This window comes from Miniopterus schreibersii (genome assembly GCF_964146895.1).
Source record: "Miniopterus schreibersii genome assembly, chromosome: 1".
NCBI lineage: Eukaryota > Metazoa > Chordata > Mammalia > Chiroptera > Miniopteridae > Miniopterus > Miniopterus schreibersii.
This window is the reverse complement of record NC_138101.1, coordinates 49536487-49552632: the sequence shown is the minus strand read 5'-3', so window position 1 is coordinate 49552632 and position 16146 is coordinate 49536487. Positions and strand designations below refer to the sequence as shown.

General features: G+C 37.9%; 1 protein-coding gene across 5 annotated transcripts in view; it reads left to right on the top strand.

The window, feature by feature from the left end:
• Positions 1–16146, top strand: part of WDFY3 (WD repeat and FYVE domain containing 3) — a 236384-nt gene that overhangs the window by 196768 nt on the left and 23470 nt on the right. For all 5 annotated transcript variants that reach the window (XM_081146974.1, XM_081146973.1, XM_081146972.1 and 2 more), the window contains 10 exons: positions 1273–1436; positions 3857–4005; positions 5062–5182; positions 5727–5812; positions 7291–7371; positions 9857–9911; positions 10175–10294; positions 11883–12000; positions 12908–13014; positions 14428–14581. In XM_081146974.1, the coding sequence (XP_081003100.1) occupies positions 1273–1436; positions 3857–4005; positions 5062–5182; positions 5727–5812; positions 7291–7371; positions 9857–9911; positions 10175–10294; positions 11883–12000; positions 12908–13014; positions 14428–14581 (1155 nt within the window). The remainder of the gene's footprint in view (positions 1–1272; positions 1437–3856; positions 4006–5061; positions 5183–5726; positions 5813–7290; positions 7372–9856; positions 9912–10174; positions 10295–11882; positions 12001–12907; positions 13015–14427; positions 14582–16146) is intronic.

The window sequence follows — 16146 nt, the reverse complement described above, 5'->3', positions numbered from 1 at the left end:
AACCTCTTAATTTTCTTGACATTGCACCAACAAGATTAGTGAGATGCTCTAAAGCTTTATTTACTGGGTATAAGCCCCAAAGTATAATTCACAGAGTTAGTTAGACGGCTTGTGTTTGGGTCAATGGCACTTAACTTCTCTTGGCCTCATTTTCCTAATCCCTTATTGACCTAAAACCACAACTGCTGGTGTCATGATTGTGATATGCAAGGTGTTATGCTAGACATAGAGTTGGAGGTTTTGATTAATCAAAACAAAATAATGCAGCTGTAAGCTTTCCTCTTGTGGATGTTCCCAGCAGGACCTGATCTCTCGTGCTTACTTATTACACTCCTTTATATGTGAAAATAAGGTTCCTCTCAAGGCAAATCAGAACCTCTGATAACATGTATTCAAAGCATAAGATTCTAGCAGGCTGACTTAAACTTTTCCAGAATTCTTAGAGCAACTATCATTGGTAGGTTTAACATGATTTTTTTTTTTTTTTTTGTACAACTGACTATTAATTTAATTAAATGCGGGATTTAGAGTGTATTTTCAGTGCTTCTCATATTTTGGGATCTCATCAACTGATTTTAATGCCATTTCCTTTGATGATTATTAAAGTTATCAAAATGTAGGCAGTGAGATGGTTCCTTAACCTGCAAATTAAATGATTTGTCCCTGTATTATAAAGAATTCAGTTCTTTTTCTTTACAACCTGATGATTTGATGAATGAATGACCATACTGCCTCTTGTGACCTAAGCCTTAATATAATCCTCATGGGCCCTCCAAGCAGTTGGCATCTCTTGTAATTATGTTTATAAGTTGTTATCTTTATTTTTATTTCTGGTAGTAATTGACCATTTATTCATGGTATCCCCTCAGTGACACTTGTCCATGTGCAGCACAGTTCTTACAGACCATTAATGACGCTAAACTCTCTGTCATCATCATCTGATACTTCTTTAGGGTTTACTATTTATAGCCGTAAGCTAAGTGCTGTTTTACATGAATTATCTCATTTTGCCCTCCGACAGTTCTCTAAGGTAGGCAGTGTTCCTGTCTCAGTTCTATAGATAAGAAAATGGGTTCAGAGAGGGCAAATAATTCTCCAAGGTCGCACAGCTGTTTAACTGCAGAGTCTGTGTTGTTAACCACTCATCTGTGCTGCCTCCCTACACCTTCCGACTTGTCTCAAATTGGAGATGAGTAGGAGGGACTGCCTGAGACCAAACGGCTTCCCAAATGGCCCTGCAAGGTCACGGCCCCCTTGGTTGTTATCCTGTAGGTCTGGTCAAGCCTCCTCTGAAACGGTCTCGCTCTGCACCTGATGGAGGAGATGAGGAGAACCAGGAGCAGCTGCAAGACCAGATTGCTGAGGGCGGCTCCATAGAAGAAGAGGAGAAGACGGACAACGCCACCCTGCTGCGCCTCTTGGAGGAGGGGGAGAAGGTACTGTGCTTCCAAAAAGTAGGGTTTTATCTAAGTGACTTGTTCCATTTTACAGGACTGATGGGAGGGTGGCATAAGGTAAATATGCAGCCTCTGTGATAGAACAACCTTCCGGGTTTAATACTCTACCTCTGTCATCTTCAGGATTTTCTGACCTGGCTGAACACACAAAACAGCACGAAGTTTCATCAGACACAATATTAACAATTGACACCTAGTTCACCATCTTCCCCTATACCCTTTATTAGACTGAAGTGCTTGCTATAATTCTCTGTTCCAAACCCATGTACACAACCCATTCTGGCCTTGTGCTTTTTCAACAACCTGCGCAATTCCAGTGACACAGCAAGAAGCTTCAGCCAGTCTGTGCCATCTTCCCCAGGCGCCTCCATTCACAGACGTTACCTTGCCCACCTCGCCGAGCTCATGTCACTGACCCTGCCTTGTAGCCCGAGCCGCCTGCAGCATTGTGTGCCCTGCGGTTTACTACACGCGTCGTGTTAGTTCTTCATTCTGCACTTGCCTCATCTTCTCCTTTTCCAAAACGCCTCTCTCTCCATCTGCGTAACATCTCATTGTACCTCCCATTCATACAGCCTCGTTTACCTGGATGTCTGTAATACGCGCATGTAGGAAGTGTTCCTTGACTGTCCTGCCAACTGAGGCATGGTTAGATACCCCTTCTCTGTGCTTTCATAATGCCTTATACATATTACTCTGTTTTATCATGTGAGTATCTGCTCCTGTGTCTGTCTGTTCCCCTAGCCAGGGAGCTCCTGAGAGGCAGGCACTATTTCTTTTTCCTATCTCATTGCTTTACACAACTCCACTCACCTACCAGACACCCAATAACCTTTGAATGAAGGAGTGTTTGGTTGCGTAAATAAAAGGGTACACGAATGAAGGAATGAATTAATGTGTGGTGAGTATCACCTCTTCAAAGGATGGTCTTTTTGCCTGTTATATTAGATCTTGGAATAACCCTTGAAATTTTACCCACTAAGAAGTACTAACCAGAAATTAGGATATAATTTTTAAAATTCTGTCCAGCTGTGTGGATTTATTAATCTGGAATGATTTTTTTTTTTAATCATGTAACTATAAAAATACATTAGGTGTGAAGGAAGCATAAGAGAGGCTCTTAGGAATGTTCTGTTTCTTCATTTGGATGCTGGTTGCATCATATGTAGCATTTGAAAAATCCAAGCCATGCATTTGTGAAAAACATTTTTCTGTATGTATGTTACATTACAATAAAGTTACTTTCAAAGGACATCAGATTTTTCCTGTAACATTCTACAGTTTTATTATCGAAGTAGTTCAAATGTGGCTATGGAGATTGACTTATTTTTGCATATTTCAGAAAATTATTTTCTAATGGTGTCATTTGTTAAACTTTTAATCTCTTTACTACAGTTTTTGCTCTAATTGTTTTAAGATTCAATAGTGCAGGAAGTGTATTCAAACTAACATTTATTTGACATTTGTTTGCCTCTGGTTTAGTTGTTGATTTTTTTTCCTTGACGCATGTTGAACTCAGTTTAAACAAGAAAGAATTTTTACTAATAACAGGTCCTACTCATTGGAAACAACACAATACTTTCACTGAGAGATTTAGTGACTCCTTCCTCCTATGAGGAAAATACAACTTCTGCCAATTTGGGCTTTTTACAATGGCACAAGTGTAACAGTGTGCCAGGCAGGCAGGATCCAGGTGGGAGCGGGTGGGAACCAACTCCCCAGTTCTAGTTCCAGGAGTTGTTATGGAAAAAGGGAAAGTGAGCTGTGTGGAAGAGAGGCGGCCAACAATCGCAAACATGCTTATGTACGTTATCTTGAGCTCACAACCAGTCAGTGTACATTTGAAATTCACAAATGAAGACACAGAGGCCCAGAGAAATTAGGAAACTTGGCTAAACCTACAACTAAGTAACAGAACTGGATTGTTGAAGGATGTGTGTCATCTTGCCGCGCGAAGGGCATGGTTCTCATCTGTTTACATGTATGCTGAAGTCCCCTTTCCTGCCAAGTTTGTTGTGTCTGTCTCCCGCATTGTCTAACTAGTTCATCGCTTGTAGAACCTGGTACATATGTGCCTGGCACACGGAGAGTGCTCAGTGAATATTGAGAAGATGGATGGATGCACGGGGGTGGATGGATATGAGTAAATGGTTGTTTCCTTTTACTGAGGTCAACTGCAAATCAGACTACTGTTCTTGCAGATTCTTTTCAATATGCTTAAACTCAGGTTTAACATGCTTAGCTCAGTGGATGCCATCACAGAGGGACAGCTCATTAAAATCCTATTTGCCCATTACATTCTGTTTTAAAACATTTTGCTTCAGTTATATCAAAAAAGAAGTTATCTCAAATTTTTAAAAAATATCTATGTTCATGAATGTTGATGGTTTTCTTTATAGATCCAACACATGTACCGCTGTGCTCGAGTCCAGGGCCTTGATACCAGTGAGGGGCTGCTGCTTTTTGGAAAAGAGCATTTTTATGTGATAGATGGATTTACAATGACAGCAACCAGGGAAATAAGAGACATTGAAACTTTATCTCCAAAGTAAGTAAATGAATGAAGAGACACAAAGTGCAGCTATCTTTAGAAAACAGTATTATTCACATCAGTTCTTTTTAATCAACAAATTATGTTTCAGATAATGTTACCCCTCAGTTTATGTGCATCCATTATTAAACATTCACAAGGGTAATAGTTATTTAAAGGTAATAAGAAAAAAATGTGCCTTATATATCAAAATGAAAACTAAATGAAATTTTTGACTGTTCATTATTAGCATTAGACACCAAATTCCATATGTTATAATCAATATGTTTATAAACTTATTCTGAATTTGGAAATTGTTCTTTTAAAAAAAATGCCAGTTCAAACACAGTTGTAGAGAAAATGCAGGTAGCTGCACATCCTGTAGCAGATGGAAGCGTTGATGGCCTGAGTGCCCTAGAAGCAGTGTGACTGAGCACGGGCAGGGTGAGCCGAGTCCTAGCCATCTGCCTTTCTTCTGCCAGTTCTGTGATTGCAGTGACAGTGGGTAATGGAAAACCCAGGGGACAGACAAAGCTCGGAGGAAGATGAAAAGCCAAAGGCGTGGAAAATCAACATGTTCTTCCTTTCTTTTGACATTTTGAACACCTCACACTGTTGAATGTGGACATGGTCTCTGCAGTTCATTCCCAGGAGATGTTTCAAATAGTTACTTCCTGCAACAGTCAGAACCGCATTATGACTTTAGGGCCCTTTCCTCCATATAAAAATGTTAAAAATTGTATTTTATGACTGTTGGTTTAAAGATGAATATAGTCATATTATATATTAAAACATTTTCTTGGGCCCCTGAGAGTATTTAGACCTAGGCACTGTGCCTGATTGATAAATTGGCCCTGGTAGCAATAATGGGATTATTTAAATTAGCTTCATCAAAGAGGCTGCTTGTGTGCTGAGTAGCTGACAAATTATTCTCTTAAACATATTTTTCTAAGTGAATATTCTGATATACTGTTCCCCCTCCTGTTCATATGTTGAGAATAACAGCTTTTGTTGAACTGAAAATTTATCTCTCGCTGTGTTTTTGTGTATCTCCTTTCTCTTGGCTGCCTATAGTATGCATGAGCCAATTATCCCTAGAGGAGCCAGGCAAGGCCCCAGTCAGCTCAAGAGAACATGCAGCATTTTTGCATATGAAGACATCAGGGAGGTACATAAAAGGAGGTACCTCCTACAGGTGGGTGACTTAGTAGTACTAAGTGTTTTGTCATGTTCCTTTATTCAGAGAATGTGTTATTGTAAAACTGATACATGCAAAACCCTCTGCAGTGTCTGCATTATCCCTTAGAGCGTTTTGTAGATTATTTCTTAAATTTAGTTATGCAACAGACAAACTGACATTACACAGTGCATAACTCTGTATAATGCATCTATATTTTTTAAAAACCACCTAAACCTTAAGTGATAGCTTTGTCATCCATCTTTATCTATAGCTATCCAAATCAACATAATTACCTTTAAATATAAAATTACATCCTCATTATAATTTTTAAAAATTATAACTTTGTAATTATTTTATTATTAAATATTTTATAAACAAATCAAGAACAGATTTGCAACAAATTGGCTCTGTTTTTTTTTGTAATTGAATCTGCTGGGAATTATGACTCCGTGTTCTTCAATGAGTTAACTTTTTCAACATTGTAGAAATTGATAGTGGAAAAGTTAATATATAACCTTACTTGTGTTTTTCTTAATGTTTTTTGCTCTGATCATTTCAGCCTATTGCTGTGGAAGTTTTCTCTGGAGATGGACGAAATTACCTCCTTGCTTTTCAGAAAGGAATTAGGAATAAAGTCTATCAAAGGTATTGTTTATTTAGGAATACTTGATAATGCTATCATGGGAAGAGATGGAAGGGAAACTAGTACCAGTTTAGCTAGTTTTTAAAAATCTATAATTTAAATCAGTGAATTAACTTCTTTGAAGAAAATGTTTCATTTTTGCCAACCTCTTGAAACATGATTCTTTTAACTAGCTTTTATACTGATGCTATTTTATTTTGAAATGCCATTTTTTTCTTCTGGTAACTCATAGTTATATCCAAAGCTACTTCATCACTAAGTCTTTTGTCTCTATGTAAAAGAATGCTGAAAGTGTAGCTTCAAAAGTAATACTTTAGGTTTAAAATAGGCTTTTTTCATATTGAACAGAGTGACTGAGTTTCCTTAGAAATTGCATTCATATGAGACTTTCTCTGGCCTTGGAAGGGAAGTTGGATATCTTCATCATTAAAAAAGTAGCACAGCCAAATAAAGCAGTTAACCTAACCCTATTTTATTTTTCGTAAAGTATATTTAAAATTTACGTTTAAAAAAAAACCCACAGTACACATCTGCTGTACTCGAAGATACTTCTTTTGGATGTATGAATAATAAGGCCTTTATGAACTGATGTAGATGTGAGAGACCTTCTCTTATTCTTTGAAGGGTGGTGTAGATGCTGCAAGCCCTCTAGTAAAGGAAGTTTTCTGTTTCAAGTCATTTCCATGAGGAACATGTTCAATGCCAAGAACATTGCCGGTCACTGCAGCGCAGTGGTACTGGCAGGGGGCCCCTGGGAGCGAGGGCAGGTCTTCAGGCGCGGGGTGCGCATGGTGGTGGGTAATCCAGAGCCCCCTTCACGTGCGGGAGGAGCTAATGCAGCGACTGAAATTTTAGTTCTCTGTCCAGTTACTCTCTAAAAGTGATACTCTTTCAATGCTAGGAAATTATTTGCTCTTAATAACTAGAAACCATTACAAGGAGATGAGTTTTTCTTTCTCTGAGAAGTTTCTGTGTAGATGCCAAATTCAAAGCCCACGACCATTCCAAGAATTTCCACACAATTCTCTCTGCCTTTAAAAAATTTATGTTGACATTGTAAGCAACTCTGAAAAATAAATGTCACATAAAGTTTCTTATCTTGTGTGGATCTTCATTTATTTAGTGATGTGTCTGTTCCGTCATTTGCTTAGCTGTCATGATTACTTGCTGTCATGTGCATATTTAGTTGTTAATCACTCTTTGGACTTCATTAATTTGGCTCAATTCCTGGGAGTCAGTGCTGCAAGGCCTTTGCTTCCCATAACATGGCAGCATATGTAAAAGTCCAAAATGATTGATTTTGCTATGGGCCATTATTATTTAGCTTTGGAAGCCACTGTCTTATCCTTTTTTGTAACAGAGTGTTCTATTGTTAATGAAACAATTAATACGTAAATGAACCATCCATCCTTTCTTAAGCTCTCATTAGATCCTGACTGAGACTTCATTTCCAATTTTATGCTATTTTTAAATTTCCCAGGTTTTTGGCTGTAGTTCCATCCCTCACTGACAGTTCTGAGTCTGTGTCTGGGCAACGACCGAACACAAGTGTGGAGCAGGGGTAGGTTGTTTCCTTCTTGCATTATAAGTTAATAGTGAAATTAGGATGTTTGTATCTGGACAGTATAATTTTATATTTCTGCTGAGTGTTCTCTCTTCCTGTTGGTTGCACAAAATTATTTGATTAATTACTGAAAACTAGAAGGAAAAAAAAATGTATGCATGACCCCTCATGTCAAATCATTGCTCACATTTTGATCAGTTTTCTTGGAGTCTTTTAAGCACCCATATATTCCTGTGTGCACCATTGAATTCATGCTATACAGATTTCTATTCTGCTTCTTCCATTCAGTGTTATATGTAACTGTTTCCCCTGCTCTAAAAAAATTCTTCAGAAACATTACTTTTATCTGCTACCTATTCATCATATATATAAAACATTCTTTTATTTGCGAATATTTTATTTTTATCATGTTCCCTTTTTATAATAATGCAGGTGTGATTCCTGATTATTTTTTTAGGGTAAAATCCCCTTAGTAAATTAAAGGGTATGAATTTGAAGGCTTTTGATACACAAAACCAACGTTATTTTCATAAAAATTATGGATGTTTGTATTCTACCACTTGTGCATAAGTTTACTCGTCTCTGTAAGATGCTTGTCAACTCTTTATATTCTTAAAAATTTTTACTGATTTTATAAAATGCTTTTTCTGTTTATAAATGTGCATTTCTTTTATTAGTAGCACTAGGACTCTGTAAATGTTTTTTAGCCACTTAAAATCATTTGGGAATTATCTATAACTTTTGCCCATTTTTTTTCTGAGTTTGGTGGTGATGGTTTGATTTTTTTTTCTTTTAATTGAGATGTAATTGATGTATAACATTATGTTAGTTTCAGGTATACAAGATAATGGTTTGATATTAATATATATTGTGAAATAACCACCACAGTAGTTAAATAGTTAACCTCTTGAGTTCTTATTATCAATTTGTATGGGATTTTTCTATAATAATGCATTTCTCCTATGCTTGTCATATTTGTCACAAATTGTCCAGTTTTCCTCTTAATTTTGTTTTTTGACATTTAAATGTAAACTTCTGCTTTTATGTGTTCAAACCTATCAGTGGTTCCTTGTGCTCTTTTCAGCTGCCTTTACTCTTAGAAAGCCCTTCTGGGTGGCAGAGCCATTGCAGGAATCCACACACCCAGCTCCGTTTTACAGTCACTCGGAACTGTAGTCCTTTATAATCTGCTGGAAGAAAGGCTGTGCTTGGGGCCACAAATTAATTATTACAACCTGCAGGAAAATGACTTAAAACTTCACTGGAGATTGTGTAATTTGTAAATAAAATTTTAGTCTAGTCTCTGTATATCTAAATATATTAAATTAGTCTCTTTCTCATTAGGTTGTTGCTTTTCTTTTTCTTTAGCTGAGATTTAGCAAATACAGATGCTACCTATATGCTTTTATTAACCTTAGAAACATGTTCTCCTAATCATTTGTGTTGTTAACATAAATACAGGAAGTGCAAGGCTCCCCCAGAGCACATCGAGCCTTTTCCTACTTGTGATCAAGTTGCTAGTACTTTGACCTGCCCTGGTAATCTTCAGCTTGCTGGTCCATAGATCTTGCTACCTTTTGTGCTGAATTGGCAGTTCTTAAAGAACTTCTAGAAGCTCAAGGGCAAGAAGCAGAAATTCATTTCCAGCTTTAATCTGCTTTCTCGTTGTTCCCTTTCTTGTACAGTTGACAGGTGATTATAGCTCTTTTTGCAGGGAGAGCATCCTCTACGTTCCATTTTCCTAATGGGAGGACTTTATCTACAAGTGGAAAGTGGTATCTGGACTATTAAGCTGAATCTAGTCATTTCCTTTCAAACAATGAAATCCATGTGTTTGCCTACTAGTTCACTGACCACTTTACAATCTTCAAAATATTAATTATCAATGTTATGAAGCTGTTAAGCCTAAAGAAGGGTTTTATAGCAATCTAGGAAAGGCTGCTATAAAAAAAAAGTCCATAAATGTAAATGACCTGAACAGCAATGACTTTCCTGTCAAAATACATTCTCATTCACTTTTCAACATCTCTTTTAGGAAATATGCTACACGCCTACGACGTACAAAATATTGTATACTATTTCAGTTATTCCAACTTAATGCCTTTAAATACTTTTACATAGTGATTATTGGAAAAAGTAGAAGGTTGGACTAGATCAATGTTTTTAAAACTCTTTTGCCATAACCCATAGTGAAAAATATATATCAAACATTGCATCCCAGAACACACAAACTGAGTTAGAAAAGCGAAGACAGAATTCCCTGAAAATACTTTCATTACTATATGTGATGCCTTCCGATGTCCTGTGTTCTTTAGTTGAATTCCACGTTATTTCATATTTTAAGATGCGGATCGCAACCCACTAAACTGATTTTATCACCCACTAGCACGCCCTCCATACTATGATAAATTGACTTAAAATTTTCAATTATATAGTCATTTAAAATTCTTTTGCCTACAATTTAATTATTTATTGTTTTCAGATCTGGGTTGCTTAGCACTTTGGTTGGAGAGAAATCTGTCACTCAGAGATGGGAGGTAAGCTTAATTAAAACCTAAGCTTCCTTTGTAATTTATAGTTGGATGGTGTAAGCCACACTGTTAAAAGCACTTTAATAACCCATAAAATATGTACCACAGAAAAAATGTCGTTTTTGTTCTTTTTAGAAAGAGTTTTGATGTTCTGAAATCTATAAGAAAGAAATCGTCCTTTACCTCATTTTGCATACAACATTTTAAAAAGTGAACGTAGTAGAGGTAATTGATTGCTCTAAAATGCACTGTTATTTCTTTTTCCCCAGAGAGGTGAAATAAGTAACTTCCAGTATTTGATGCACTTGAATACTTTGGCCGGCAGATCGTATAATGACCTCATGCAATATCCTGTGTTTCCTTGGATCCTTGCAGATTACGACTCAGAGGTAAATCTCGTGTCATTTTTTGTAAATGGAACACATTTTCAAAAGTAATTAAGAGATACTGCAATGGCTCAAATGTTTTATAGTTTAAAGTTCTCAGCAGGCACTTATTCCAAGAAGATGAGAAGAGCTTCAGCTTGGACTTAGACAGAATGTGGGTAATGGATCAACTTCTTGGGTATTAATTTATAACATCAATTTGGTTTCCTTAAGTGCTAATTAATTTGTATCCACTGGTGGATGTCTTTCTGTTCTCTACACTGCAGCCAGTTTTGGAAACACATCTAATTGATTCATCCCTCTGTTTAAAATGATTCAGTGAATCATCATAACAATTTGGAGAGAATTTAAAATCCTCAGTACCATGCCCTTTGCAAAGTAGCTCCTATGAATCTGTCCTTGTACTCCCAGGACTGCTATTTGGGCTACCCTGTCAATCTCCCTGAAGTACCTCTCAGTAGCTATTCACACACTACGCTCCTGGCATGGAATTTTCCCCAGTTTTCACGCACCAACTTCATCCCATTTATACATTCACCTCGCCAGCTCCATTCCACCCTGCGGGACACACTGTCCTGGAGCTGTATCGTGGCACTTTCTTTTACAGCATATTATAATCATGATTTGTGTCTGACCCTAGTCGACTGTGAAGTCCTTGAGCACAAAAACTATCTCATGTGTCTCTCAATTCCCAACCTCTAGAATAATGCCTGCTACTTAGTATTACACTTTAAAGTTTGTTGAATGAACCAAAAAAATATGAATGAGGTATTTTGCATATTGGTTTTGAGGGGAACGAATACACTGACTTGACTTATATTCATAATTGTGGATCAGTTTCTTCTTCCCAAGACTTTTAGAATACAAGTTTGGCAAAATTGGGTGGTCATGATGCCCCATTGAAAGAATACAAATGAAATATCCCGCAGGTGCATATTTCAAATTTCTACTTTTAAAACCTCCAGGAGATAAATTTGGGTTTCCTTTCAAGTATATGAATTAGGTCAACTAGAGATGAGCTTTAAATTAATCTGTGGTGGACTGAAAGCTTCCGGCTCAGTTAGGAGTCACTTGATCCGCTTGGATGTTGTCTTTTAGAGGCAGAAGAATCCTGGGTGCTCTGCTTTACTTCGCCTCCCAGGCAGTCACCCCCAGGGAGGGAATGCTCAGAAAAGGTGGAGTGAGACAGGGAGGAGGGGAAGAGAGCAGAGGGGGACGTGACCCTCCGGTCATGTGGGTGACAGAGGATAAAGATGAATTGAAACTTTTGCGCCCACAGTCTTGTGCTGTGCCCTTGCCAAGACGGGAAGGGTTTTCCCGCCTGCTCATCTCTAGACATGGGTCCTGCATGCCTTCCTCTGTGAACCCTTAATTTCCCAAGCAGTCGTCTTCAAACTGAATCAGTTGACACACTGCCATGTGCCTCTCTGTAAAGTGAGAATGACCTGTGGGTACACAGCATTGTTCTGGAGTCCATTTCTGCCCAAGCGACCCCACGGATCCTGGCATGTCTGCTGTAGCCACTGTATCAGCGCTGGTGAGAATAGAGGGTGTGTGCTAATGTGGAATTGGGTTTTGTTTTGTATTTTAGGAGGTCGATCTTACTAATCCCAAGACATTTAGAAACCTGGCTAAGCCAATGGGAGCACAGACAGATGAACGATTAGCTCAGTATAAGAAGCGATATAAAGACTGGGAAGATCCTAATGGTAAGTAACTTTTCTTGTCATTAGACTTTGTACCTAATTTCAAAAGTAAGCCATTATTTAGTGGTCTGACATCCTCACGTCTTTCCCCAAATTGCTTACATATCATCACCTCTGTATATGTTACATATGCACACATCTCTACAACTATCAGAGTAGAAAATCCAGTTTTATATGCCAGCTGGTGGCCATGCTTAGAAGGGGTTTTTTAGGTAGCCTGTCAGGTACTGGCAGGAAACTAAGTGTGTCTGCTTTAGACGGGGCAGAAATTTCCCATCATAATGCCTTTATTTTGACTCATATGTAGGCCAGGAACTACACATTCACTTGCCAACTCTATTTTTGGAACCGTTTTGCATTAAATAAAAAAATTGACTACCTTCTGAAACACTGTTCAGTTTACCTATTATGTTTAATGTTTATCATGTGTGCCCTGCAAACAAAACAAAGAAAGGAAAAAAAACCTAAGCCTGACAGTATTCCCTAACTGGCCTCTTTTTCCCCCTGCCAAGAAAAGTAGTAAAAAATGCATAATATTTATAGACATTTTAGAGAAATAAAGGGTTGCAGAGCCAGAACCTAATGAAAAGTATCTATGAGTCAGTAAGTCCTGCTTTAGTGGAGATGGTTTGCTCTTAAGCGTCATCTATTACAATGTCTCAAAACACGAATTGCTAGATATGCAAAGTTTGAGGGGAAAGGCATCGAATTGTACTTACTTTTGATTACTGGCCAACATGTAAGTAAGGGTAGTAGTGTCTTCATACAGTGTTCGTGCTACAGGTGCCAGCGCTCTGTGTATTTGGTGTCACAGTTATCACATACGTTAGCATTTTTAAGCCTGTTAGTACCAATTTTATTTTTTCTATTTACTCTTGTTTTCATTTATGCTATAATTTTTTTTGAACAGGAGAAACTCCAGCCTACCACTATGGGACCCACTATTCATCTGCCATGATTGTGGCTTCGTACCTAGTGCGGATGGAGCCTTTCACACAGATATTCTTAAGGCTACAGGTAAAACTCCAAGTTCAGAATTCTCCCATTCTACGCAAGCCTTCTTTCTATTTAAAATTGTTGCTTTTAAAAATATTGTTATCTTGCCCTACAAGAAGACCTGTAATCAAAACATAAAGTGAAATTTTGCTGGACCAAAGTTGATGAATAAACTAGAATTCATTTATAATAAGTGCCAGGGTCCTTTAGTCATATAAGCAAGTAGCATATGCTTTCTGGCCATGCATATGGAATTCAGCCTTAACTTATTGAATTCAGCAAACACAAAAAAAAGTAATACAGTCTAGGTCATTTTCTGTCTTCTTTATTATTTATTACATCCTATTTCATTTACTCAGACGGTGTCCTAGATGCTCTGAGGACTTTGGTAAATAAAGACAAAAGCCCTGCCATGTGGAGCTTATATACAATTTTGATTGAGGAAGCCAGACAAAATAAACAGCTGTATTGTCCAGTGTTTTAGAATGTGATAAATGCTGTCAGAAAAATATAGATCAGGGAAAGGGGACTGGGAAGGACAGACATGGGAGGTGAGGAGGTCATGATGCAGCTTTAAAGAGTAGTCAGAGTAGGTCTCCTTTCAAAGGTGACATCTGAACAAAAACTTGAAGGAGTGAGGGAGTTACTCTTGGCAGTGTCTGGAGGAAGTGTGTTCTAGGCAAAGGGCACAGACCAGGTGAGGGCCCTAAGTCAGGTGTACACCTGAGATGACTGAGGAGCAGCAAGGAGGCCATTGTGTCTGGAGCAGAGTAAGTGTGGGCAAGTCATAGAGTCCCAATTGTTGCAGCCCTTGGTGGCCACAGTGAGCTTCATCGTAGAGACAGATACTCTGTGCTCACTTAAAACACAGCACAGGGAGCTTGATTGAGGAAGGGGTGGTATATCTGTGAGGCTGTGTAGGCAAAAGAAATCCCATTTCTATTTGAATTTTTATCAGTCTGTGTCTTTCTGATCACCTTCCTAGCTCTCCACTTAATTCTCATGGGTGTTGGAACTTCAGTGTCATGTTACTTATGAAATTAGTCAAGCTCATATATAATGGAACACCTCCCATTGTAAACAGCTACATTACAGTCTTTAAGAGAGCATCATCAAAATGTGAAAGAATTCATATTCCTTATTGTCTTGCTTTCTCTAAAAACTAGTTTTTTAAATGACTTTTTAAAGTCTTTACATTTGGATTTCACTTTGATTATGAAATAAATACATTGAGCACCCTTTGTAAGGTAAAGAATACACCAAAGAGAATTAATTAGAGTAATTTGCTTTGTGTGATCATTTAAAATGTTGTGTATTTGACGTGGGGTGATGGGAAATGGAAAAGCCAGCAGACTCTTTTGAGCCTCTGAGCTTGACTGAAGCTGCGAGGAGGGACTGGTTCTCTAACCGGGAGGTGCCTTCTCCTGCCCGCAGGGCGGCCACTTCGACCTGGCTGACCGGATGTTCCACAGCGTGCGGGAGGCCTGGTACTCGGCATCAAAGCACAACATGGCGGACGTGAAAGAACTGATCCCAGAGTTTTTTTACTTACCAGAATTCCTGTTCAACTCCAACAACTTTGACCTGGGTACGTAGAGCTGTGGTGCTGTCTTAGAAACGTCGTCCAGGAAGAGGGTGGGGAAATCAGTCCCTTTTCTGAGGCCTGCAGTGCACTCGGACAAGGTAGCCTGTGGTCTGGGCTGCTGCCGTTTGCTGTAATTCGGGGCCTGCAATTAAGTAGAAAAAGAAAGATCGCTCTTTCAAACCTAGAGTCTGGGAAACATTATAAACTGACACTTATTACATCTACTGGTCAGAATACTTTATTTCAGTGAAAACAAAGGTGAGGTAAAAATTTATTTGAAGATTATTACAACTGAAACCCATTAATAGCCAAGAGCGGTATATCCAGATTTTCATGTATTGTTTTAATCTTATGTGTTGCTGGAGGCATTCTCACTTTACATGCTAATATGCTTTAAAATTAGAATTTCAGAATAACTTTCAGTAAATTCCTTTTCTTTATCCTGTAAGGGTACTATTTTCTTAAAAACAAACAAACAAACAAAAAAACAGGGCCAAATCAACATTTATAAAAAGAGAAATTTCATCAGTACTCTGCCCCCAGTATATTATCTACCAGTTGCAGGAAGTTGATTTGACTTGATTACAGTTTCTTGGAACACAGTTTGCTGACCTATGTTTCTGGTTATTTCTTTATTTCTTTTAAAACATCAAAATTCCATTGTTTCCACTGTAGGATATTCCTGTCAGATATTGTTCTGTTTCATATTTTTTTTAATGCCCCATACTTTATACTGTATTTAAGAGTTCAGCATGTAAATCATTACTATACTACCTCAGAATGTTTCATTAGCAGAAAATCCAGGGAACTCTTCATATCTAATCATTTGAGTGATTTAAAATTTTTTTTAATAACTTCTACTTTCATCCACAGTCCCAATGTTGTGAAATTATAACTCCAGATCCAATGCGAAAGATAAGACTCTCAGTAGCCCCAGCAAAAGTCCTGAAATTGAGTCTCATTGCTCTTAGACCTCACCCTTGGGGTAGCTAAAGACACCAAGTTCTAGGTCTTAGAGTTGGATGGAATGAGGGTTCCTATAAGGAACAGAATAGATGATACACAGGGAAAAACAACTGTGTATACAGCATTTGAATATGGCTACACAGTAGTGTTATGTTCACTTAAAATTCTCCTCTGGAGAATGTACTCTTTTCCCTAGGGATACCACTTTAAAAACACAGCTATGGAAAGGTACAGAAAGAGATACTCTCAACTTTCAGAAACACTGGATTCATTATAATAATCTGTGTTGCAAAGATGTTTTAGCCAGACCACTTACAAACCGAACCAAACACTTCACTTTCAAATGAGTAATAAAAGAAGGGTCATGTATCTTTGTGACACTCACCTTCATAATAAATCATCTGTCTTCCATAAAACACTGTTTGCATATAAGAGCTAAAGCCATAAAACTGTAAGAGAAAAACATAGGGTTAAATCTTCATGATCTTTTATTTGGCAATAGATTCTTAGATAGGGTATCAAAAGCACAAGCAAAAACAACAACAAAAAGAGGAATTGAAATTGATCCAAATTTAAAACTTCTGCACTCAAGGACATTATGC